General features: G+C 36.6%; 1 protein-coding gene across 3 annotated transcripts in view; it reads right to left on the reverse strand.

Moving 5' to 3' along the window:
* LOC100624700 (UDP-glucuronosyltransferase 2C1-like) overlaps window positions 2,646–26,116 on the reverse strand; it is a 38,511-nt gene continuing 15,040 nt past the window's right edge. Inside the window, exons 3-6 of one of the 3 annotated variants that reach the window (XM_003356957.4) lie at window positions 25,567–25,698; window positions 15,335–15,422; window positions 13,763–13,982; window positions 2,646–7,297 (exon numbers count right to left, since the gene is read on the reverse strand). In XM_003356957.4, coding sequence (XP_003357005.2) covers window positions 7,018–7,297; window positions 13,763–13,982; window positions 15,335–15,422; window positions 25,567–25,698 — 720 coding nt within the window. In that variant the 3' untranslated portion in view covers window positions 2,646–7,017. Of the gene's footprint in view, window positions 7,298–7,398; window positions 7,525–13,762; window positions 13,983–15,334; window positions 15,423–25,566; window positions 25,699–26,116 lie in introns of those variants that run through there. The other 2 variants (XM_013989306.2, XM_021101413.1) reach the window with 2 other exon arrangements.

Consider the following 26,116-nt stretch of genomic DNA (forward strand, 5'->3'; position numbering starts at 1 on the left):
TCCACACAGGAAAAAGGCCATCGCTTGCTTCCAGAGGGAAAGGATTTGTGTGTTTTAAGAGGTGTTTAGGCAGGGAGATTCAAATATAAACATTCTGGTTATTCAGGCCCCTTTCTGCTAAGTCACATCAATTTTTAAGACGAAGAGAAAAAAATATTTTTACGAATACTGCACATATGAGTGCAAGTTCTGTTTCTGTTTAATTGAGAAGAGATGTGTTAGAATGGAGAAACCAAGCCTTGAAGAAGGTGTCTTGATACTCTTATCCTTCTTTCCATCACATTCAATTCTATTATTGTCTCCTCTTTCTTCTCAGATCCTTCTTGCAATGTAAAATTCCACTTTTTGGTTTTAATCTTCACATATGGAAGCCATACCCCCACGGAGAAAGGAATCTCTTGGTATTTAGGACCATAACTTCATCTATAATCCTTGTGCTGGAAAAGCTGACTTTCCTCAAGGAATTAACCAATATAGTGATATAACATTATCATAGAAAAACAGTTGGCTAATAATAAGCTATAATTCTGTAATTACTCAATGGCTTACTACATCTACATAGTCTACCCCCAAATTAATACATCAATCTATTTTCCTCTGAATTCTTCATTACCATCCATCTAAGCCTCCTCATTTTCATATCTAACTTGGACTTACTGCAGGAGCCTTCCAATAGCACTGCTTCTGTAACTGAAATTCAATCTCTGTAGAAAAAATTGTCTGATTTTCCAAAAAAAGTGAAGAAAGAACATGGAACAGAAATATCCATAGCAAATGTATGAGAAATTCTAAAAAAACACCTTATTTCATGCACGAAAACTGCCATGTATATATTATTGTATTTCTCAGCAGAAACATTGCAATCCAGGACAGAGTTGGTTGGTATACTCAAAGGTCTCAAAGAAAAATATGGTGACCCCATATTTAACTGAAAGTGATGTCCCTTGAAACTAAAAGAGAGACCAAAACTTTTCAAAACAAAATTAGAGACCAATATTTTGATGAATGTAGATGTAAAAATTTTAAACAAGACATTAGTAAACCAAATTCAACAGCACAAAAAAAAGATCATTCACCACAATCCAATAGGATTTATCCCTGGGATAAAAGGATAGGTCAACATACATAAATCAGTATGTGATACTTAACATTAAGAGAATGAAAAATTTTAAAAAATATGTAATATCTCAAAAGACGCAAAAAAAACCATCCATGAAAAAAATGTAACATCTTTTCATGTCAAAAACATTGACAAATTGGGCATAAGAAGAACATGACTTCACATAATAAAGGCAATTCATGACAAGACCACAGATAACAACACAAAACACAATGAAAGTTTGAATGTTTTTGCTGGATCTCAAGTTTATCGATGTGGTGGGTCACATTTGAATATTCGTTGCATTTATTCTCTCAGATTCCAAGCCTCCTGTGTTTCACACAGCTTCCCAACATACTACCCCTTCTGGCTCATCCTGTCTAATTTGCATAACATTCTCAACATAGTCCATTAGTACAGTCTTCTCAAAGGTATCCAGGTAATTCATATCCCTTCAGCTACATTATAAGGGAAGAGCAGAAGTTCTTCAGGTAAAACTGTAAATGTATGCTGTTGTCTGTTCCAAGTGAACAAGAACCGTGTCTGCTCTTCTTTGCAGGAAGAATGCAGAGAACAAGCACGAAAGCAGTGGCCTTATACCATGGACTGAGATGTGTTAACCTGCTCTACCACAGATACCACGTGTGATATAGGGGTGTTGTAGAGTGATTTCTCAGATGAGTTTCCAGGAACGCACTACCATTTTCTGGGATCTTTGGCAGGGCTCAGATACAAGGGAGATCATCATCCTACATGATTTCTTTAAGATCTTTAATTTCCACCATCCACAGAAAAGTGATCTTATTTTCTGTTGGTGCTTTGGTAGGGGAAAGGGTGAAGGTGAGAGGAATCTGTTTCTGTCTATAAGTGGTTGCCTAGTGGATGCCTCAAAAGGTCCAAGCGGTAATCCCCAGTGCCTAGGAAATTGATCCTGTAGGGAGAAAGAGTCTTTGAAAAGTACAGGTATACTTTGTTTTACTGTAATTTTCCTTATTGTGCTTGATATAAATCCAGATGTTGGATTTTTACATATTGAGAGTTTGCGGCCACCCTGAGTCAAACAAGTCAATTGGTGCCATTTTTCTAACAGAATTTGCTCACTTCCTACATCCATATTGCATTTGTAATTCTTGCACTATTTCAAACTATTTAATTATTATTGTATTTGTTAAGGTGGTCTGTGACAATGACCCTTGATGTTAGCCCTGCAGTTTTGGAGGGACACCAGAAAACCTCATCCGTCATGACTGTGAACTTAAACAATGTTTATGTTCTAACTACTCCATCAACTGGCTGTTTCTCTGTCTCCTACTCCTCAGATCTCATTATTCTTGAGAAACAGTAATATTGATATTAGGCTGTTCATAGCTCTGCATTGGCCTTTAAGTGTCAAGCACAGGGAACTGCTGAATGTCTCTCCTTTAACTCAAAGCTAGAAATAATGAAGTTTAGTCAGGAAGGCAAGCTGAAATCTAAGACAGGCCAGAAGCTAAGATTCTTCCACTAAACAAGGGAAATCTGTTGTAAAGGGAGGATTCTTTTTTTTTTCTTTTTTGTCTTTTTGCCATTTCTTGGGCTGCTGCTGCGGCATATGGCGGTTCCCAGGCTAGGGGTCCAATCCGAGCTGTAGCTGCTATCCTACGCCAGAGCCACAGCAATGTAGGATCCGAGCCACATCTGCGACCTACACCACAGCTCATGGGAATGCCAGATCGTTAACCCACTGAGCAAGGGCAGAGATCGAACCCGCCACTTCATGGTTCCTAGTCAGATTTGTTAACCACTGAACCACGATGGGAACTCCAAAGGGAGGATTCTTGAAGGAAATTAAAAAAGTGCTACTCCAGTGAGCTCATGAATAATAAGAAAGTGAATCAGCCTTATTGCTTATATGGAGACAGATTTCATGATCTGGGCAGACACCCAAACCAGCCCCAATATTCTGCTAAGCCAAAGCCTAAATCAGAGCAAGGCCCTAACTCTTCATTTCTAAGACAGCTGAGGGGGGTGAGGATGCTGTAGGGCAAAGAAAAAAAAAAAAAGTGGAAGCAGAGTTAGGTTCATTTGATTTAAAGAAAGAATCCATCTTCATAGCAGAAAAGTGCAAAGTGAAGCAGCAAGTGCTGATGTAGAAGCCATGGCACGTTATTTAGAAGATCTAGCTAAGGTAATACATGAAGGTGGCTGCACTAACCACAGACTTTTTAATGCAGATGAATTGGCCTTATACTGGAAGATGATGCCATCTTGGATTTTCATAGCTAGGGTGGAGAAGTCAGTGCCTGGCTTTGAGGTTTCAGAGGACAGGCTGACTCTCTTTTTGGGGACAAAGCAGCTGGTGACTTGAAGCGGAAGCCAGTGTTTAAGGACCGTTCTGAAAATTCTAGGGTCTTCAAGAATGATGCTAAATCTACCCTGCCTGTGCTCTATAAATGGAACAACAAAGCCTGGATGACAGCTCATGTCTTTACTAGATGGTTTACTGAATATGTTTAACGCATTGTTGAGACACGATATTCAGAAAATGATTTGTTTTAAAATATTGGTATTCACTGGTGATTCAGCTGGTCACTCAGGAGACTTACTGGAAATGTATAATATTTTTTTCAAGCTTTCTAACAGGACGATTATTCTATATCCCATGGATCAGAGCGCTTTCAACTTTCAAGTCTTATTATTTAAGACATACATTTTATAAGACTCTAGCAGCCATGGATGGTGACTTCTCTCATGGGTGAGCAAAGAGAGTTGAAAAATTGCTAGAAAGAAAGTCACGATTCTAGATGGCAGTAAGAACATTTGTGATTCATGAGAAGAGGTCAAAAATATCAACAATAACAGGAATTTGGAAGAAGCTGTTTCCAGCTCTCAAGGATATTTGAAGGGTTCAGGATTACAGCAGAACAAAGAACTGCAGATGTGGCAGAAATAGGAAGAGAACTTGAATTAGAAGCAGAACCTAAAGGTGTGAATGCATTGCTACATTCTTAAGATAGAACTAACAAGTGAGGTGCTGCCCCTTCTGGAGGAGCAAAGGAAGTGATTTCTTGAGATGGCAAGTACTGCTGGTGCAGATGCTGCTGAAGATTTTTGAAATGAAAAAAAAAAAGGAGTTAGATTACATAGACTTAATTGATAAACTGGCAGCAGGTTTTGAGAGGTTTGACTCTAATTGTGAATGAATTTCTTCTTCGAGTAAAATGCTCAAACATAGCATGCTACAGAGAAATTGTTCATGAAAGGAAGAGTCAATCGATGTAGCACACATCAATCTTTTTTTTATTTTTAAGCAATTTCCTGTGGTACAATGGGATTGGTGGTGTATCTGGAGTGCTGGGATACAAGTTTCATCCCCAGCTCAGCACAGTGGGTTAAGAATATGGCCTTGCCACAGCTGTGGCATAGGTCCCAACTGCGACTCAGATCTGATCCCTGGCTTGTGGATTCCATATGCGGGGCAGAGGCGACCAAAAAAGTAGCATATGATTATGATTTGAGGGAAGTGATGGTTCTCATCCTTCTGATCCCTATCCCTGGACTCTCTGGTGGTAGAGACAGGGAAATACCCATTTCAGTGGCCTATCTGTTTTATCTCTATCATCATATTGCGGCTGTTCATGGGTTAAGCCTGGATGGCTGCCACTCTAAGCTCACTGTTCACTGTGATCACTGTGACCTCCTAACTTGTGATGACTGAGGCCATTACCTGCTCTCCACTGGGATTTTGATACTAATTAACATCACTGAGCTCAGTTTTGTAACCACCAACAACCTGGCCCTCAGTTTATGAACATCTCATAATTTTAGGAAACGATCCTATGACAGCTTTTCCAGATTTACAAGCACACTTATCTGAACGTGTCAGATACTTGAAGGCTTTGGAGTCCTTCTTCCAGTTTGGTGTGGTACTTCTAGAACATCAGTTTCACTTCCTGTGGGCCTTCACTTTTTCCAAATTTCTACAGGCATCCTGGTAATCTGTTACTACCATTTTCTGGAGTCTGAACACAAGTATTCAATTCTATGTCCTGAGAGAAAGCTCCAAAAATTCTAAAATGTGGTTCCTTACAAAACTTTATATTCTACTCTCCTTAGTCCAATCTCTTTGTGTACAATTCCATATATAATCTCTGTGTTCCTCCTGGTAAATACTGGAGAGCTGCTCTAGTTCTTTTGAGTTATACCAGCTTTCTTTAGTCATCCAGCTTATACCTGGCTGGATTACACTGTGACTTCACTCTAGTTATTCTCCTCTGGCCAAAAGTGGAGGTACCGGCAGATCATGAGAGGGATGTAATATGCCTTGTGGGGTACAGGAATTATGGTGGAAGTACAAAACAAAATCGCTGTCAGCGCCTCCCAAAATTGACCCTGTTATGATTAGAGAAAAAAGAGCATACTCTTTTTTTTTTTTTGAGACATCTTTTTATTAAAATTCAATATGCGTCTTCCTGTTTACTGCAGATTTCTGGCTGATGCTTTTTAAAAAAATAATTTAACTCATTATTTTATTTATTTATTTTGGCCACACCCACAGGATATAGAAGTTCTGGGGCCAGGGATTGAACCCACTCCACTGCAGTGACCCAACCACAGAAGTGACAATGCTGGACCCTTAACCTGCTGAACCACCAGTAAACACTTGGCTGATGTTTTTTAATAAGAAGTCTAAGTACTTGTGCTAGGTATAGTGATCACAATACAGTTTATGAGAGGATCAAGGGGAGTGATAGGGGTTTAAAAAAAAGAAAAAATGAGAAAACTCACTGAGTTTCTAATTAAATGGAAAAATCATCCCCATAGCAAACAGCATTTCTGAGAAACACATTTTTCCCCCAAAGTATCTGTAGTGTAGATCTAAGTTTGCTTCTTCTTTCCAAATGAGTACATTGTAAGTAAAATTAATGTAGAAAATAATTTTTAAAAATTAAATACTTTAAAAGGTAGGTATTAGGAGTTCCCATTGTGGTAGAGTGGAAACAAATCCAACTAGCATCCATGAGGATGCGGAATCAATCTTTTGTCTCACTCAGTGGGTTAACGATCTGGCATTGCTGTGAGCTGCGGTGTAGGTCACAGATGCAGCTTGGATCTGGCCATCAGCTACAGCTCTGATTCGACCCATAGCCTGGGAACCTCCATATGCAACGGGTGCTGTCCTAAAAAGAAAAAACAAAAGGTAGGCATTAAATTCTAATCATTTACTTTTGCTCCATTATATCAACAATCCTGCTAATTTATCAGTGACTTCTATAAAGCCAAATAACAATACGAATGAAGTACTATCATTATTAATATCCAAATAAAGGCAAATCTTCAAATCAAAGACAAAAAATGTTTGTATTCCAAAGATAACAGAGTTTGATGTGTCAAAGGAAAGGAAATTGATGGTGTGAAATGTGCTTTGCAGCAGAGTAGAGACCCTAACACTCTCCTGATGTTACTGGCTGGAAGGGAAGCTCTGGCTAGAGTGTGCTCTATGCTATTTCTTGCCTAGTTCCTTTAGAGAATATGCACTAGTTATTACATACTGGATCCCCAAATGATATTACATATTTAGCAAATGTTCAGTATGATCAATACTGAAAACAGAATTAATCATTATGTTCCTAAGCCCTCAAAGAGCATATAGGTTTGTTGAACTAAGAGCTATGAATAAAGTAAAGCAATAAATCTTTAACAGTAGCAACTTTACCTTTGTGTTTATCATTTCTTTTTAAGGAAAAGGTTATTTTAAACCTTAATTCTAAATAATATGGCTCATTTTAGGGGTGATTCTTTAACGTTTCAAGTGAAAAGCTAAGAAATGGATAAGAACTCACAAAAAGTAGGAGAGGAATCTGTTCCAACCAGTGGTTGAATTAATTCAGATAAACTTTATCACCTGTTCCATATCAACTGTTAAAACAAAACAAAAACTATTCTCTCTTTCTCTTCGTTGATATTTTACCAAACTTCCAGCAACAGAACAGGCAACATTTAGTGACCAGGAATACAACAACTGCCACACATGCCAGCAGGAACCCAATCACATCGAGAGAGTGGTACTGGTACCAGGTGAGGTCGTGGACTGCTGGCCGCAGGTGCCTGGCTCCTTTGTGATTCATGACAAACTCAATCCAGAAGACCGCCCGGTCCAGCGGCTTTACAGGCTGATCGTGGTGAATTCTTGATAACTTCATAGCATTCTCTTTATAGCTAAAATTGAATACATAAATAGCAACTTGAAAACTTGTTTAAAAAATGATATATCTAATTTTTTAATTATTAAATGTACATTACATGATGATGAATACATTGTCATAAATGGTATGTATCACTGAGACAACTGAATGCATATCAAAGTTTGTTTCCTCTTGATATATTTCCAGATACAGTGGCCTATTGGATGGAATTTGTTGGACATTTCACAGTCTCTGTAATAACTGGAGGTAGAAGAGAAAATAATTTCTAATTGGAAATAACATTTTCAAAATTCCAAAATAGGAATGTAGAATATATAGGCTGAGAATACAGAATTGTGGTCTCATTTGCTGAGCGCATTATTGGTAACACAATAGTGACCAGAAGCAGCATTGAGGGGTGGATTTATGAGAAAGGACCCCTCCTCCCTGTCCCTCCATCCTTCCCCAGGTTAGATCTGGAGTGTTAGTGTTAACAATAAGCTTCAACAGTAGTAGGAAATTGTTCTAATCTGTGATCTTCCTGGTCCTGACATTTCAGATGAAAACAGAAAATTGCAACTGACCCTATCTATGATCAAGAAGTAGGGTCCTAGATTTTGTAGAAGCTCCAAATTTGCTTCAAGCTACAGAGGGATGCAAGTGCTGTGGTGGTGAGATGGAGCAATGCCAATAGCTAGAATCCTAACACTTTTAACTTATCTCAAGGAACAGAAGACTAAGCCAGGGTTTTGGTTTAATGTTTTGAATGGCCGACTTAGAAAAAGGTTTCCTTGGGTTTGTGAAGCAGGTGTAAAAAGGAGATAATATCCCACACTGATGTGCAGTCATCATTTATGGAGAATACAGGACATTAAATTATAGAAGACAGTGGAAGAGCATGCAAAATATTCTGAGAACTATGAACCAACAAAAACAACTTATACAAAGCCCTACTGCCCTTTGGTTTAAAAAAGCAAGGGACTGTCTTTTCCACATTTTATGTTCTTGCCTCCTTTGTCAAAGATTAATTGACCATAGGTGTCTGGGTTTATTTCTGGGTTCTCTATTCAGTTCCATTGGTCTGCATGTCTGTCGGTTTTGGTACGAGTACCACACTGTCTTGATGACTGCGGCTTTGTAATATTGCCTGAAGTCTGGGACAATTATGCCCCATGCTTGGTTTTTGTTTCTCAGGATTGCTTTGACAACTGTGGGTCTTTTGTGGTTCCATATATATATTTGGATTGTTTGTTCTAGTTCTGTGAAAAATGTCATGGGTAATTTGATAGGGATTGCATTGAATCTGTAGATTGCTTGGGTAGTATGGCCATTTTTACAATATTAATTTTTTCAACCTAGGAGCATGGAATATCTTTCCATTTCTTTACATCTTCTTTAATTTCCTTGATTAATGTTTTACAGTTCTTTGCTGAATTTGTTAATCAGTTCAAGTAGTTTTTGGGGTGAATCCTTAGGGTTTTGTATGTATAGTATCATGTCATCTGCATTTACTTCTTCTCTTCTTATTTGGATGCCTTTTATTTCTTTTGTTTGTCTGATTGCTGTGGCATTTCAGCAAGTATTTCTGGGAAACCTGGACAGCTGCATGAGAAGCAATGAAACTAGAACACACCCTCACACCATGCACAAAAAATAAACTCGAAATGGCTTAAAGACATATATACATAAGACAAGGCACCATCAAACTCCTGGAAAGAACATAGGCAAAACACTCTCTGATATCAACCTTATGAATATTTTCTCAACTCATTCTCCTAAGGCAACAGAAATAAGAGCAAAAATAAACTGATGGGACCTAATCAAACTGACAAGCTTTTGCACAAAGAAAGGAAACCAAAAAGAAAACAAAAAGACAACTTACAGAATGGGAGAAAATAGTTTAAAAGGATGCAACGGACAAGGGCTTAATCTCTAGAATGTACAAGCAACTTATATAACTCAACAGCAAAAAAGCCAACCACCCAACTGAAAAATGGGCAAAAGACCTGAATAGACATTTCAACAAGGAAGATGTACAGATGGCCAACAAGCACATGAAAAAATGCTCAACATCTCTGAGTAGTAGAGAAATGCAAATCAAAACTACCACGAGATACCACCTCACACCAGTCAAAATGGCCATCATTAATAAATCCACAAATAAAAAGTGCTGGAGGGGGTGTGGAGAAAAGGGAGCCCTCCTGCACTGTTGGTGCGAATGTAAACTGGTATAACCACTATGAAGAACAGTATGGAGATACCTTAGAAATCTATACATAGAACTACCATATGACCCCACAATCCCACTCTTGGGCATATATCCAGACAAAACATTCCTTAAAAAAGACACATGGATTCCGTCGTGGCGCAGTGGTTAACGAATCCGACTAGAACCATGAGTTGCGGTTCGGTCCTCCTTGCTCAGTGGTTAACGATCCGCGTTGCGTGAGCTGGTGTAGGTGCAGACTCGCTCGGATCCTGCGTTGCTGTGCTCTGCGTAGCTGTGGCTGCAGCTCCGATTCAACCCTAGCTGGAACCTCATATGCCGTGGAGCCCAAAAATAGCAACAACAACAAAAAAAAAAAAAAAAAAAAAAAAAAAGACACATGCACCACGTGTTCATTGTGGCTCTATTCAAAGTAGCCAAGACATGGAAACAACCCAAATGTCCATCAATCAACAGATGACTGGATTAGGAAGATACGGTATATATACACAATGGAACACTACTCAGCCATAAAAAGAATGACATAATGCCATTTGCAACAACATGGATGGAACTAGAGACTCTCATACTGAGTGAAGAAACGCAGAAAGAGAAAGACAAATACCATATGATATCACTTGTATCTGGAATCTAATAAACAGCACAAATGAACCTTTCCACAGAAAAGAAAATTAGGAACCTCGAGAATAGACTTGTGGTTGCCAAGGGGGAGGGGGAGAGAGGAGTGGGATCGACTGGGAGCTTGGGGTTAATAAATGCAAACTATTGCTTTTGGAATGGACTAAAAATGAGATCTTGCTGTGTAGCACTGGAAACTATGTCTAGTCACTTATGACAGAGCATGATAATGGGAGAAAAAAGAATGTATACATGTATGTGTAACTGGGTGACCATGCTGTACAGTAGAAATAAAATTGTTTTGGGGAAATAACAATTAAAAAAATTTAAAAAAATAAAAAACAAGGGAGGCCTTTCTTAATATATAAGAACATAAGTAATAAGTACCTTTGGATATAGCTTCAGAAAATAAGGAAACAGCAACAAAAGTTCCAAGACACAGAAACAAAATATTTGTGAGATAAAAAAATCAATAAAAACAAAATTCTTCAGGAATAGAAAGAATGTAATAAAACACAATTGCATCATTAAGTCCAAATAAATACAAAACTAATGCTAAATAATACTGGAAATTATGATCATGAACAAGATGTATGTGCTGTATGCTTTGATAACATCATAATGATAATACAGAAAGGAGAAATTAAAATCTGGTATTTCAAAGACTTGGATGGGAAATTGAGAAGTGACTTCAGAGAGGAAAGTCATTTTATATTGACTAAAATTGGAAACATTAAAAACAATTATTCTAATCCTTAATGTCAATATTTATTCATAGATTTATAAAAAATTATCAAGAATTTATCTGATATTAAAGAAATATTTTCCAAAGCTTAGCAATTATTTTAATTTTGATACAGTCTCTTTTTCCTTCTAGAATATATTTATTTGATTTTTTTTGAAAAAGGATTGGAATTCCTGTTATGGCATGGCAGAAACAAATCCAACTAGGAACCATAAGGTTGTGGGTTCAATCCCTGGCCTCGCTCAGTGGATTAAAGATCTGGCATTGCCGTGAGCTGTGGTGTAGGCTGCAGATGCAGCTCGGATCCCGCATTGCTGTGGCTGTGGCACAGCCAGCAGCTATAGCTCTGATTTGACCCCTAGCCTGGGAACCTCCACATGCTGCAGGTGCGGCCCTAAAAAGCAAAAAAAGAAAAAGCAAAAGGATAATATGCTAAACATAATCATTCATTGTTGAGAATTTATTTATGATTACAGCTAACCTCCATGTTGTACAAAGTTCCCAAGAATTTGTAATTTTATCTAACATTTCTTCACTCCTCCAACCCCTAGCTCCTGGTAACTACCCACTCTACTATGAACACAGGAGTGCATATATCTCTTCCATATTCTGTTTTCATTCCACTTTACACATGTGTGTGTATGTGTGTGTGTGTGTGTGTGTGTGTGTGTATATATATATATATACACATACATATATGTGTGTGTATATACACACATATATCAAGAAGTGGGATTACTGCTGGACAGTGTAGCAGTTCTGTCCTCCTTTTCTGAGGAGGAGCTACCTGCTGTCTCACAGTGGCTATAACACCACAGTGCACTCAAGTACCTCTTTATCCACCAGCACTTGCTTATCCCAGTCTTTTGATGATCCATATTCTGTGAGACATGAGGTGATACCTCACTGGGTTTCTGACTGTGCTTCCAGATGATTGATGATGCCAAGCCTTTTAAAGTACCTGTTGGACATGAGTATGTTTTTTTGTGTGTGTGCAAATATCTATTTAATAACTCCTCTCATTAAATTTTTTTGCTATTGAGTTATATGAGTTGTTAAAATATATTCTGCATATTAATCTCTTATCAGATATGTAGTTTATATTTTCTCCCCTTTTGTAGGCTGCCTTTCATTTTGTAAATCATTTCTTTTGCTGTGCAGAGGTTTTTAGTTTATTGTAGTCCCTTTGTTGATTTGTTGTTTGTTCCTTGTGTTGTTGGTGTCATATCCAAAAGATTGTTGCCAAGACCTTTGTCAAGGAGCTTTTCCCCTATGTTTTCTTCTAGGAGTTTCATAGTTTCAGGTTTAAGTCTTTTAAACATTTCTAGTCAATTTTTATAAGTGATGTAGTACAGGGATCCAAATTTCATTCTCTTGCTTATGATTACCCAGTTTCCCCAGTGCTGCTTATTGAATAAACAGCCCTTTTCCTCTTGAGTATTCTTGGTTTCTTTGTGAAATATTATTCAAATTTATATGTGAGGATTTTCTTTCAGGGCTCTTAATCCTGTCCATTGCTGTGTCTTATTTTCTCCCAGCACTGTACTTTTAAAATTACCATAGGTTTGTAGCATAGTTTTAATAGGAAGCAGGATACCTCCAGTGCCATTATTTTTTCTCAGGACTTCTATGGCTATTTGAGATCTTTTGTGGCTTCATATAGTTTTAGGATTTTTTGTTTGTTTTGCTTTTTAGGGCCACATCTGTGGCTTATGGAGGTTCTCAGGCTAGGGCTCAAATTGGAGTTGCTGCAGCTGGCCTATGCCACAGCCACAGCAACTTGGGATCCAAGCCTCATCTGCAACCTACACCACAGGTCATGGCCACGTTGGATCCTTAATCCACTGAGCGAGCCAGGGATGGAACCTGTGTCCTCAAGGATACTAGTTGGGTTTGTTACTGTTGAGCAACAAAAGGAATTCCTAGGATTGGTTTTTCTATTTCTGTGCCCCCAAAGGCTTTAGAAACTGGTCATTCAACTCTTTCTTCCTTTCTTGGTGAGGAACTCTTTCTAACTGGAAAGTTCTTTCTTGATGCTGAGCATACTGGCTTGGAGATGGGATGATGCAGGCATTATGAAGCTGTCTTCGTTCTATTCTTTTGTGATTATTCATAGGGGGGTTTGTTCCACAACATTAACATTTCTTATGTGGACTTTAGAGCTCTTTGAGTGTTTTAGTTTATGGACACCTGTATAACTTTGATCTTTGTCAGGGGACAGGGAGGCTGGGGCCTTCTATGTCTCCATTTGAATCTCTCAGTTTCACTTCATTGACTTTCTCTCATTTTTAAATTAAAATATACAAATACAGGATTTTTTAATTAAAAAGTAGCATTATCTGATTTTATAAAATCACTTATTTTTCTTTCCTATGTATAAATTAGTACAAGAAATATCTGAATATTTGTGTACATTATTCATTATAGCTATGAGGAGTGTTAAATGACTATTTTTATTTCTCTATGTTTTTGTCGTATTGTATTACTTATAGTTGTAGTACCTGCAAATTTTAAAAAATAATAAATATCATTACTAAAAATATGTGCATCTCTTTAGCAATACTTTAGTTTCTTTAAATAAGTTTAGCAGTTCTTTGAGGTTTTAATTTGCCCAGTATGACTAGGTGAATTTAAATGCTTTCATAGAATTTGAGAAGTGTAAGACAATCATATTTGATGTTAGCTATGTTCTCATGATTCTGTAAACGTAATCAATTAAACTGAATGAAACAACTTACTCCTTTTAAAATACTGATGCTGGAGTTCCCTTGTGGCTCAGGGAGTTACGGATCTGGCTTGTCACTGCTGTGGCATAAGTTTGAACCCTGGCTGGGAACTACCACATGCTATGCATGTGACCAAAAAATAAAAATAAAAAAAACCACATGCTTCTCAGAAAAGATACTCACGATGAGTTGTTAATAACTGTCCTCAAGGCCTTAAGCAGATCAGAACTCGTCATTGTGTTCAAGTCTAATTGAACAGCAGCCCCTTTAGCTTGGACACGAGCAATATTATCAAACTGATCACCAAACAGGGGGATTCCCACCACAGGGACCCCATGGTAAATAGCTTCATAGATCCCATTGGTTCCACAGTGAGTAATAAAAGCTCTGGTTTGGGGATGACCTGAAGAGAGAAAAAAATCCTAGGTTGTAACAGTTTCAGAAACAGAAAACTGTGACACCTCTATGAATCATTAATTCAATTAGTTAGCATCTTTTATATAATTCTGTGCCAGGCATATATAAATTTCTATAAGCTCTACAGAAAGCAGCAATTGATTAGTCCATGCTAAGCAGCAATTAGTGATTCCAACAGTTAAGTCATTCCACTAACTTCTGAAAGATTTGTGCAGAGTTAAATGATGGAGAGTACTTGCCACTGGATGAGTGGCTGGAGGTAAGAATACCTGAATAAACAGGAGTGGAGGACTTAAGAAACCAAATTTTTGTGTGGATGGGAAATGGGAAGTGAGATGTGCAGAGTTTCAATGTGCAGATGTTGGTAGAACAGGCTAGAAAGAAAGGCTATGGAAAGTTCATGAAATTCTGTTTAAAAAAAAATAGGTTTTTTACTTTACTCTTTATATGAAACCACTTATAATATAGTTGGTGAAATGATTTATCAGATTTTTTTCTTTCAAATAAGTCACAGCAGGGAAAAGAGAAGAGAGGTGAGAGAAAAAGATAGGAACATCAGGAGGGTGCTGCAATGTTCCATATAGAAGTTAAGAGCTTGCTCTAGAGGTCCTTTCCTTGATACTGATTCTGAGGAGGGAGTGACTGTATCAGAAATGGGAGAATCATAAATTCCATATTTATGTTAGTGCTTGACAGAAAAATCAATCCTTGACCAAACTCATCAGAATTCTCTGAACTGTCTTATAAAGTAAGTCCTGATTTGGGGATATCTTTGCTTATCTGTGCATTGCCCAATATCCAATATTAGCAAGCATCCTGTCATTTTAGCTAGATTCTTCTAGTCTTGATATCTGATCGCCCTTTATAGCTGCTGCCTCATCCTTTACCATCCCTCAAGTGATATCTGATTACTGTAAGTTGCCATCAGCAAGAATGATTAGGTCAGTTTTGTCAGAGTTCTCCTGGCCCCAGAATTTTCTTCTTAGAAACTTTCCACACAATGGCCCCACCACCACACCACCACTCTGCTCTTTGGCTATAAATTTCCTACCTTTCTTTTTTGCACTCAGGGTCCAATCTCTCTATCATACCATAAAAGTCTATTGCAGTAGTATCTTACCAAGCTTATCATGATGGTCTTGAATAAAGTGTGCCTTGTAATATTTAACATGTCATGAACAACTGTTTTCTTTAATGAGCTCTAAAAGAAATGTGAAGATAGTAAGGTTTGTTAGTTCTTATTTTGAATACAAATTTGTTGTATTTATTCATCATTTGAGTAATAATTCAGATTATCCTTCCTTTAGTTCTGTTACTTTTTCTTCTTTTTGGACTTACCAAGAAGATCATTCTGTGGAATCCATTCATACAACCGGGTATTGGCTCCTAATGTTTCTGGTTTCTTTCCTTTGTACCTCCACAGAACCTGTAAAGATAAATGCCTTCATTAGAAGATTTTTAGAACCACATCCTGTTGGAAAAAGGCAATTAACTTGGGCTCAATCTAGTTTGATGCCTCTAGGCAATACCAGAGCAAACTGAGGCCCCAAGTGATTAAGTAATCACTGTAAACCACTGACAGTATGGTCATGTTTTCAAATGCTTGCAATAATTCTAATAGATAGGCTATAATCATCAGGTTTATTCTCACTTAGAAAATGAAGAGATAAAGATGATATGTATCTGAAATAATCATATATTGCTGTTACTAGGCCATTCTGGTAAAAGGGATTTTGTAACAAAGTTTTTAGAAACAAAAGGAGAGGAATATTATTTACCTCACTAAAAAATTATTAGTGCTTTGACCTTTGTTATATATTTGACAGTGACAAAGAATCAAGCATTGCCTTTTTTACTATAGTAAAATATACATTATGATATTTATAATTTTAAAGTATTGTAGGAGTAGAGTTTGGTGGCATTACATCCACCATTTTGAATAGCCATCCAGACTATACATGCCCTAAAAGTTTTTATCATCCCTAACATAAAATCTTTATCATTTAGCAGTAAATCCCTATTCTGTCACTCCAGAGTCCCTGGTAACCTCTATTCTACTTTCCGTCTTTATGAATTTGACTACTCTATGTAACACATATTAATGGAATCATGCAATATTTGCAGTTGACTTATTTAGAATTATTTCACTTGGAATATGTCTTCAAGGCTCATGCATGTTGTAACCTAAACTATATTTCTTTTTAAGGCCAAATATAATTTATGTTATATGTATACATTGCACTTTGTTTTTCCATTCATTTTTCTATTGTGAATAATGTCGCCATGACCATTCATGTACAAGTATCTGTTTTGAGCCCCTGATTTCAATTCCTTTGGATATATGCCCAGGAAGAGAATTACTGGGTCATATGATAGTTTTATGTTTAACTTTCTAAGGAACCACAAAAATGTTTTTCAGAAGATGCATCGGTTTGCTCTGCCAGCAATGGAAGAGGTCCCATTTCTCCACATTCTCATCAACAATTATTTTGCTTTTTTTTTTTTTTGAAATAGCTAAATAATGCATAACGTGCTTTTTGTGCTTTTGATTTGTATTTCCCTCACGATTACTGATGTTGAGCATCTTTCCAATTATTTTTTGGCCATTTGTGTATCTTAGGAGGAATGTCTATTAAAATATTTGTCCAAAAATAAAATAAAATAAAAAATAAAACACTTGTCCATTTTGGAGTTCCCATTGTGGCTCAGCAGAAACGAATCTGACTAGGTCACATCCACAAGTACACAGGTTTGATTCCTGGCCTTGCTCAGTGGGTTAAGGATCTGGTGGTGTTGTGGCTGTAAGGTAGGTCATGGACACGGCTAGGATTCTGAGTTGCTGTGGCTGTAGTGTAGGCTGACAGCTGTAGCTTGATTCATTTCGTTCCTAGCCTGGGAACTTTCACATGCACCATGTGCAGCCCTAAAAAAAAGACAAAAAAATAAAATAAAATACTTGTCCATTTTTAAATTGTGTTTTTGTTATTGACAGTAGTGAGTTGTAAGAGTTCATTATGTATTGTGCATATTAATTTCTTATAACACTTTGCAAAGATTTTCTCCCAATTTGTATGTTGTATTGCGCCTTTTGATAGTATCTTTTGATACACAAATGTTCTTCACTTGATTAAGTCCAATTTATTAATTTTTTTATTGCTTGTGCTTTTGTAAATCATAGCATAATCTAATGCAATGAAGTTTTTCCTTTGGATTTTTTTTTTGTAAAAGTATTACAGGTTTACTTTAAATTTTAAGTATCTGACCCACTTTGAATTAATTTTTGTATATGGTGTAAGGTAAGGTTCCAATTTTATTCTTCTGCATGTGTATATCAAGATGTTACCAGCATTATTTGTCAAAAGACTGTCCTTTCCCTGTTGAATGGTCTTGTACCCTCCTAGAAAAGCAACTGTCCATATATGAGGATTTTCTCTTTTGTTTTCTAGTCCAGTATCACACTATTAATTCACTATAGATTTATAGTAAATTTCTAATTTCAGTGTTTGAAAATGTGAGTCCTTTAACTCTGTCGTTTCTTAAGATTGTTTTGTCTATTTGTGGTTCTTGCAGTTCCATATGAGGTTGAGGCTTGGGTTACTCATTTCTACAAAAATGACTGTTAGAATTTTAACAGACATTGCATTAAATCTGTAGATTGCTGTGGCTAGTGCTGACATCTTAACTGTATTAAGTGTTCCTATCCATGAACATGGGATGACTTTCTATTTAATTATTCTATAATTTCTTACAGGCATAATATTTTGTAATTTTCATTATGCATATACTTTATATTCCTTGGTGAGATTCATTCTTAAATATTATATTTACCTTGTTGCTCTTGTAAATAGAATTTTTAAAATTTCACATTTAGAGTGTTCACTGACATGCTGTATATAAACTGATTTTTGTGTGTTAATATTATATGGTTTTACTAGCACAAAAACAGAAATACAGATCAACGGAACAGGATAGAAAGCCCAGACATAAATCCACACATCTATGGTCAACTAAGCTATGACAAAGGAGGCAAGAACATACCAGCAGAAAAAAAAATAATCTCTTCAATAAGTGGTGACAGGAAAATTGGACATCTACATGGGGAAGAATGAAAATTAGAACACTCTCTAACACCATATACAAAAGTAAACTCAAAATGGATTAAAGACCTAAATATAAGGTCAAACACTATAAAACTCTTACAGGAAAACATAAGCACAATGCTCTTTGACATAAACCACAGCAACATCTTGTTTGATCCACCTCCTAGAATAAGGTCAATAAAAATAAAAATAAACCAATGTACCTAATTAAATTCCAAAGCTTTTGTATAGCAATGAAACCATTAAAAAAGTGAAAAGATGGAGTTATCTTCGTGGCTCAGCAGAAACAAATTTGACTAGCATCCATGAGGATGAAGGTTCAGTCCCTGGCCTTGCTCAGTGGGTTAAGGATATGGTGTTACTGTGAGCTGTGGTGTAGGTTGCAGACATAGCTGGGATCTGGCATTGCTGTGGCTGTGGTGTAGGCCGGCAGCTACAGCTCCAATTCAACCCCTAGCCTGGGAACCTCCATATGCCACAGGTGCAGCCCTAAAAAAAACAAACAAAACAAAACAAAAAAACAAAAAACCACAAAAGACAACACAGAGAATAGGAGAAAATCTTTGCAAATTATGCAATAGACAAGGCCTAATCTCCAAAATATACAAACAATTCATATAACTCAACAGCAAAAATACAAACAATCCAATTGAAAAATGGGCAAAAGACTTAAACAGACATTTCTCCAAAGAAGACATCAGATGACCAACAGGCACATGAAAAAATGCTCAACATCACTAATCATTAGAGAAAGGCAAATCAAAACTACAGTGAGGTACCACCTCACTGGTGAGAATGGCCATCATTAACAAGTCTACAAATGATAAATACTGGAGAGGGTGTGAAGAAAAGGGAATGCTCCTGCACTACTGGTGGGAATGTAACTTGGTACAACCACTATAGAAAATAGCATGGAGTTTCCTCAGAAAACTAAATATAGACCTACCTTATGATCTAGCAGTCCCACTCCTGGGCATATACACAGAAGAAACATTTATTCAAAAAGACACATACACCCCTATGTTCACAGCAGCACTATTCACAATAGCCAAGACATGGAAACAGCCTAAATGTCCATCAACAGATGAATCAATTAAGAAGATGTAGTTCATATATACAATAGAATACTACTCAGCCATAAAAATAGACAAAATAATGCAATTTGCAACAACACTGATGTAACTAGAGATTCTCATACTAAGTGAAGTCAGAAAAAGAAAGACGAATGCCATATATCACTTATTTGTAGAATCTAAAATATGGCACAAATGATCCTATCTACAAAACAGATCACAGCCAGGGAGCATAGACTTGCGGTTGCCGGAGGAAGGGGGAAGAGAGTGGGATGGATGGGGAGTTTGAGGTTCATGGATGTAAAATGCTACATTTAGAATGAATAGGTAATGGGGTCCTACTGTACCGCACAGGGAACTGTGTATGATTTGGTCATTTGCTGTATAACAGAAATTGAAGAAACATTGTAAATCAACTACACTGTAATAATAATTAAAAAATCTTATATCCCACACCTTTGTTATGTTTGATTATTGGCTCTAGTAACCTTTTGTGAATTCCTGGAAATTTTCTATGTATAAAATCATGTAATCTGAAAATACACATAAATCCTCTTTCCAATTTGATGGCTTTCTTTTCCCTGTGTAATTCCCATGCAAGAATTTCTAGTATGAGGTTAAGTAGAAGCACTGAAAGTAGACATCCTTATATTGTTCCTGATCTTAGGAGGCAAGACTTTAGTTTCTAACAGTGGGTATAGTATTAGCTGTGGATTTTCCAAAACTACCCTGTTTTGAGGACTTTTCCCTCGATTCCTAGTTTCTGGAGAATTTGTATCTGGAAAGGATATTGGATTTTGTCCACTTCCTTTTTTGTATAAAGTGAACATTTTTTTCCTCTTCTTTATATTCATATCATGCATTATATTGACTGATTTCCTTTGGTGAACCACCCTTGGATAAAGAGAAAAAAATACCATTTTATTATGGTGAATATGTTTTTAAATATCCTTGTGGATTTGATATGCAAATACTTTGAGTATTTTAATATTTATACTTAGAAACAATCATGGGTGGGGTATGTTATTTTATTTTTGTGTTCTATCTTTTATATGGCTTGTATATCAGGGTTAATCTGGCCTCACAGAATTATTTAGTAATACTTCTTTCTTTTCACTTTTTTTGAAGATTTGAAAAGGATGACTTGAATTATTTCTCTAAATACTTGATAGAACTTACTAATGCTCTTATCTCTTCAGCAATTTTTCTCTTTGGGAGGTTTTGATTACTAATTCAGCCTTTTATTTCTGAAATAAGTCTGCTGAAATAATCTATTTTTTAGTCAGACTCACTGATATAGAGAACAATCCAGTGGGAATTGGGGATGGGAAATACAGGAGTGGGGGAGATGGAGGCACAAACTATTGGGGGTAAGATAGTCTCAAGAATGTATTACACAATGTGGGGAATACTGCCAATGTTTTGTAATAAATATAAATAAAAAATAACCTTTAAAATTGTGTAAAATTTCTTTAAAATTTAATTAATTTAATGATTCTTGGGTTGGAAGACATAATTATGGTTGATTTGAAACGTGCAATTTTTACAGTGATGCAGTTTTCAGGAGACAGAGGAGACAGCTGACATTCAATAATAATGGGATAGAACTTTAAAAATTCTTATAATACGAGTATTGATAAAATCTTTTTAATACAGAAGAATTGTGTAATTATGATATTTATAGAACTTGATCCAATTCCTATAACATACTTCATTGGGAATATTTTTTACTTGAAGTATAGTTGATTTACAATGTGTTAATTTCTGCTGTAGAGCAAAATGATTCAGTTACACACATATAAACATTCTTTTTTTATACTATTTTCCATTATGTTTTATCACAGGATGCTGAGTATAATTCCTTGTGCTATACATTAGGATCTGTGGTTTATCCATTCTATATATAATACTTTGCATCTGCAAAGGGTTAGGGTTAGGGTTTTTTTTAGGGCCACACCTATGGCATATGGAGGTTCCCAGGCTAGTAGTCAAATTGGAGCTATAGCTGCTGGCCTACGGCACAACCACAACAACATGGGTTCCAAGTCGCATCTGCGACCTCCACTATAGCTCACTACAACACAGGATCCTTAACCCACTGAGCGAGGTCAGGGATCAACCTAACCCTAACCCTAAACCTAACCCCTAACCCTAATCCTATACATCTCTCCCGACCCTCTCCCCTTGGCAACCACAAGTCTGTTCTGTTTGTGAATCTGTTTCTGCTTCTTTGACAAGTTCATTGGTGCCATATTTTACATTCCACGTATAAATGATATTATATGGCGTTTGTCTTTATTTTCAAACTAACATCACTTAGTATGATAATCTCTAGGTTCATCCATGCCATCCATTTGTAAATGGCATTATTTCACTATTTTTTATAGCTTAGTAGTATTCCACTGTATATATGTACTTCACTTTCTTTATCCATTTATCTTTTGATGAACGTTCAGGTTATTTCCATGGCTTTGCCATTGTAAATACTGCTGCAATGAACATAGTGGTTCATGTGTGTGTGTGTGTGTGTGTGTGTGTGTGTGTGTGTGTGTGTGTGTGTGTGTGTGTGTGTGTATTTGTCTTTGTCTTTTTTTTAGGGCCCCACCTGTGGCATATGGAGGTTCCCAGGCTAGCAGTCAAATCGGAGCTATAGCTGCTGGCCTATGGCACAACCCCAACAACATGGGCTCTGAGTCGCATCTGCGACCTCCACTACAGCTCACTACAACACAGGATCCTTAACCCACTGAGCGAGGTCAGGGATCAAACCCCATCCTCATGGATGCTAATCGGGTTTGTTAACCACTGAGCCATGACGGGAACTCCTATCTATCTTTTTGAATTAGGGTTTTATTTGGATATATGCCCAGGAGTGAACTTGGTGGATCACAGCAATTTTATTTTTAGTTTTTTGAGGATCCTTCATACTGTTTTCCACAAGTGGCTACACCAACTTACATTCTTCACTGGGAATATTTGGAAGTTTGATTTAGGAGCTGTTTATTTTCACATTCTGATACAATCATTTCTTCCAGAACAGTACAACCAGATATACTAATAATAAATGTAATATTGAGATCTAATACCATCATCATATAGATGAGTAATCAAAGCAATTAAATAGTTGCTATAAAATAGATTGTTATAAATAAGAAGTCAGCTTAAGTAAACTGAATTTTTCAAGATATTTGTCTTTGTCTCCCAGGCTGTCTGATTTTGTTGTGCAACTTTTCATACTATTTCCTTTTTTTTCTTCCTGTTTTGGTTAGATACAATTGACATATAGCACTATGTAAGTTTAAGGTGTTAGCAAAATGATTTTACTTACATACATTATAAAATGATTATCACAATAAGTTTAGTGAACATCAACCATCATGTAGGTACAAAATTAAAGAAACAGAAAAAAATGTTCTTGCAATTCCCATCGTGGCTCAGTGGTTAATGAATCAGACTAGGAAGAGGTTGCGGGTTTGATCCCTGGCCTTGATCAATGGCTTAAGGATCCGGTGTTGCTGTGAGCTGTGGTGTAGGTCACAGATGTGGCTTGAATCTGGTGTGGCTGTGGTGTAGGCTGGCAGCTACAGCTCTGATTGGACCCCTAGCCTGGGAACCTCCATGTGCCGCAGGAGTGGCCGTACAAAAGGCAAAAAGACAAAAATGTTCTTGATGTAGGAACTCAGGATTTACTCGCAACAATTTCCACATACAACATATAGCAGTGCTAATTATATTTATGATATATATTGCATCCCTGGTATTCCCTGGTATTTATTTATCTATTAAATGGCAATTTAAAATTTTTAACCACTGTCCTCCAACTGCCCCTTGCCATCCTCTACTTGTGGTAAATGCAAATCGGATCTATTATTTATAAGTTTACTTGTTTTTCTTTTTTCATTGTGAAGTATAATTGACCTATAACACTGTTAATTCCTGCTACACACATATTGATTTAGTGTTTCTATAATTTCAAGTGATCACTATGATAAGTCTAGTTACAACACATAGAGGTAGTTCATAGTTATTGCCCATATTTTCCACACTGTACTAAGCAAAAATGCAAAATATATGATTAAGTTACTGATCTCTTAAGTTCAAATGCATTTTAAGAACCTTGCATTTTATGCCCCCACCACACTTACTGGTTTTGATGTCATATTTTAAATCTTTTTGTTTTCTGTATCCCTTATCTATTTATTATGCATCCCTTAACTATTTATTGCTAATGTATATGATAGTGTAATTTTGTTTTTTAAATCTTCCTCCCAGCTTTACACATGGTTGTATAACTTTACTTTATGTTTGACTTTACCAATGAAATTTTTCCTTTTGTAATTTTCATGTTTCTGTTTTGGCTTTTTCATTCTCACTTACAGAATTCCCCTTAACATTTTTTGGAAACCAGGTTTGGTGGTGCCAACTCTTTTAATTTTGCCTTGCTCGTTAAAATTTTTTGTTATTATTATTATTATTATTATTATTATTATGGTCTTTTAGGGCTGTACCCTCTTATTCCAAGGCTGGGGGGCAAATCAGAGCTGTAGCTGTGGGCCTACGCCACAGCCACAGCCACACCGGATCCTTACCCACTGAGCACGGCCAAGGATAGAACCTTCATTATCGTCACAGATGCTGGTCAGATTCGTTTCTGCTGGGCCATGAGGGGCACTCCTGTTTTTTGTTTTTTTTTATAAAATTTTGATCTTTACAGTGAATATGAATAGGAAACTTACTAGGTAGAGTATTCTTAGTCACACTTTTTTTTCTTCCATCATTTTAATATGTTATGCCACCTTCTGGCCTCCAGAGTTTCTTCCAAAAGTCAGCTGATAGCCTTATGGAAGCTTTCTTGTACATAACTTGTTCCTTTTCCCTTGCTGCTTTTAAAATTCTCTCTTGATCTTAATTTTGCCACTTCAATTACAATGCATCTTGGTGTGATTCTATTTGTGTTGATCATGTTTGGGCTTCTGTGCTTCCAACAGTTGAATGGCTGTTTTCTTTCCTATGTAAGGGAATTTTCCACCCATTATGTCTTCGAATATTGTTTTCTATCACTTTCTCCCTTTCTGGGATCCCTATAATGTTAATGCTACTATGTGTGATGTTGTCACAGAGGTCTCTTAAACTGCCTCATTTCTTCTTCTTCTTCTTTTTTTTCATTTCAGCTTCATTGATTTTCACTACTTTTTCTTCAGCTCACTGATCTGTGCCTACACCCAAATGATCAAATGGCAGTAATCAGCAATCAGAATGCAGACTCTCAATAGCTGGAGGATAAGTTCTTTATTGCCCAACATGTTTTACCAATCACAGAAGGAATACAGGCATTCTAGCTGCCATAATGCTGGGTGGTGGAGGTTTTGAAGCTGCTGCCTCTCTAAAGGGAAGAAATCAACCACATTTCTGAGTCATGCTTTCTATGTTTGAGTTGCAAGTGCTCAGACAGTCTCCAGAGTTCCAATATCAATACTTCTGCCAGTTTTTGCTAGTACAATTTTGTTTAGGTAGAAAGACAGATCTTGGTGCTTCTGATTCTACTCTGATTTTACCCCTACATATTGTATTTTAATGCAATTGAAAATTCCATATTTTTTCAAGATGCTTTTCAAATATCTAAATGGTACTGCTTCCCTAAAACAATTTTAAAGTAATTCAGTTATGAATACAAAAATTATTACAACCATTTACTTAAAATTACATGCAATTGTTTATTTTAACTAAAGGAAAAGGGGGAAAAGAGTGTCTCTGGTAGTTTAAGAACATCACTCAGTTATAAACTAGAATGGTATAAAAATTATTATTTGTGAGAAATCATAGAATGAACTGCATAAATGTTTTATTATATTATTAAGGTTTTAACTGTTTAAATAGAAGATTCACAATTTAGGAATATTCTAGGAATCTAAGCTTTCAGTCCCAGGCTCAACCAGGGCCTGATCAAAATCCATTAATGATAAGGATGGCAAGGAAATACAGACCCATGGCATCTTGTGAATCAAGATTACACTTTTGAATATCTATTCCTTGATTCTCCATCATGACGGTTGTTACTTCATATATGCCTCAAATTTTTAAAAAAGAATACAAATAATAAAACAAGGAATCCCTAAAACCTAGGCACAAAGCTGACTGATTGTTAAAGAGTAGTGAATGATAAAACTTAACTCATTATTTAAGGAAAATGCTTTGATATGTTTTCCTGTTAGTAATGAATACCAGGTTTAAAGTAAGAAAACAACTGTTGTTTTTTAACATTTAAATTTTTTTTCTTTATAGTTTAGTTAAATTGACAAGGACAATACCAATAACTTTTCACATATATTTGAGCACTTTTAAAGAGATATTCATGGATTTTAAAATAGCTGCCCCTAAAAAAATAAGGTTACCTGACCTTCTGTGGAATCTGGGCAAGGGCTGATGCAACCATATTAGACTTTTCCTCTGTGAGGTTCTTGACCATTGACCCCAGAGTAAACACCACAACTCCGTCTCTTCCAGAGCTTTGGACAAACTCTTCTAACTCCTGTGAAAGAAACAGTCTTTGTAATATGAAAGTTTACAGTTACAAGAATAAGATAGTCACACCTTTTTCAATGTGTCTGAATAATTAGAATAATTCTGTCTATTCATATGTTAACCATTTCACAGTTTAAAATATGACCTGAAGTCACTGGTTATTCAGCAAACAAACATGATCTAAATTAGAGGTGCCCTTGCAGCATGTTAGAAATTAACTGAGATAGGGAGTTCCCATTGTGGCTCAGTGGTTAACGAATCCAACTAGGAACCATGAGGTTGCAGGTCTGATCCCTGGCCTTGCTCAGTGGGTTAAGTATCTGCGTTGCTGTGAGCTGTGGTGTAGGTCACAGACGCGGCTCAGATCCTGCATTGCTGTGGCTCTGGCATAGGCCGGGGGCTACTAAGCTTAGCTTAAACCCCTA

Source organism: Sus scrofa, chromosome 8 (genome assembly GCF_000003025.6).
Source record: "Sus scrofa isolate TJ Tabasco breed Duroc chromosome 8, Sscrofa11.1, whole genome shotgun sequence".
In the NCBI taxonomy this organism is placed as follows: Eukaryota; Metazoa; Chordata; class Mammalia; order Artiodactyla; family Suidae; genus Sus; species Sus scrofa.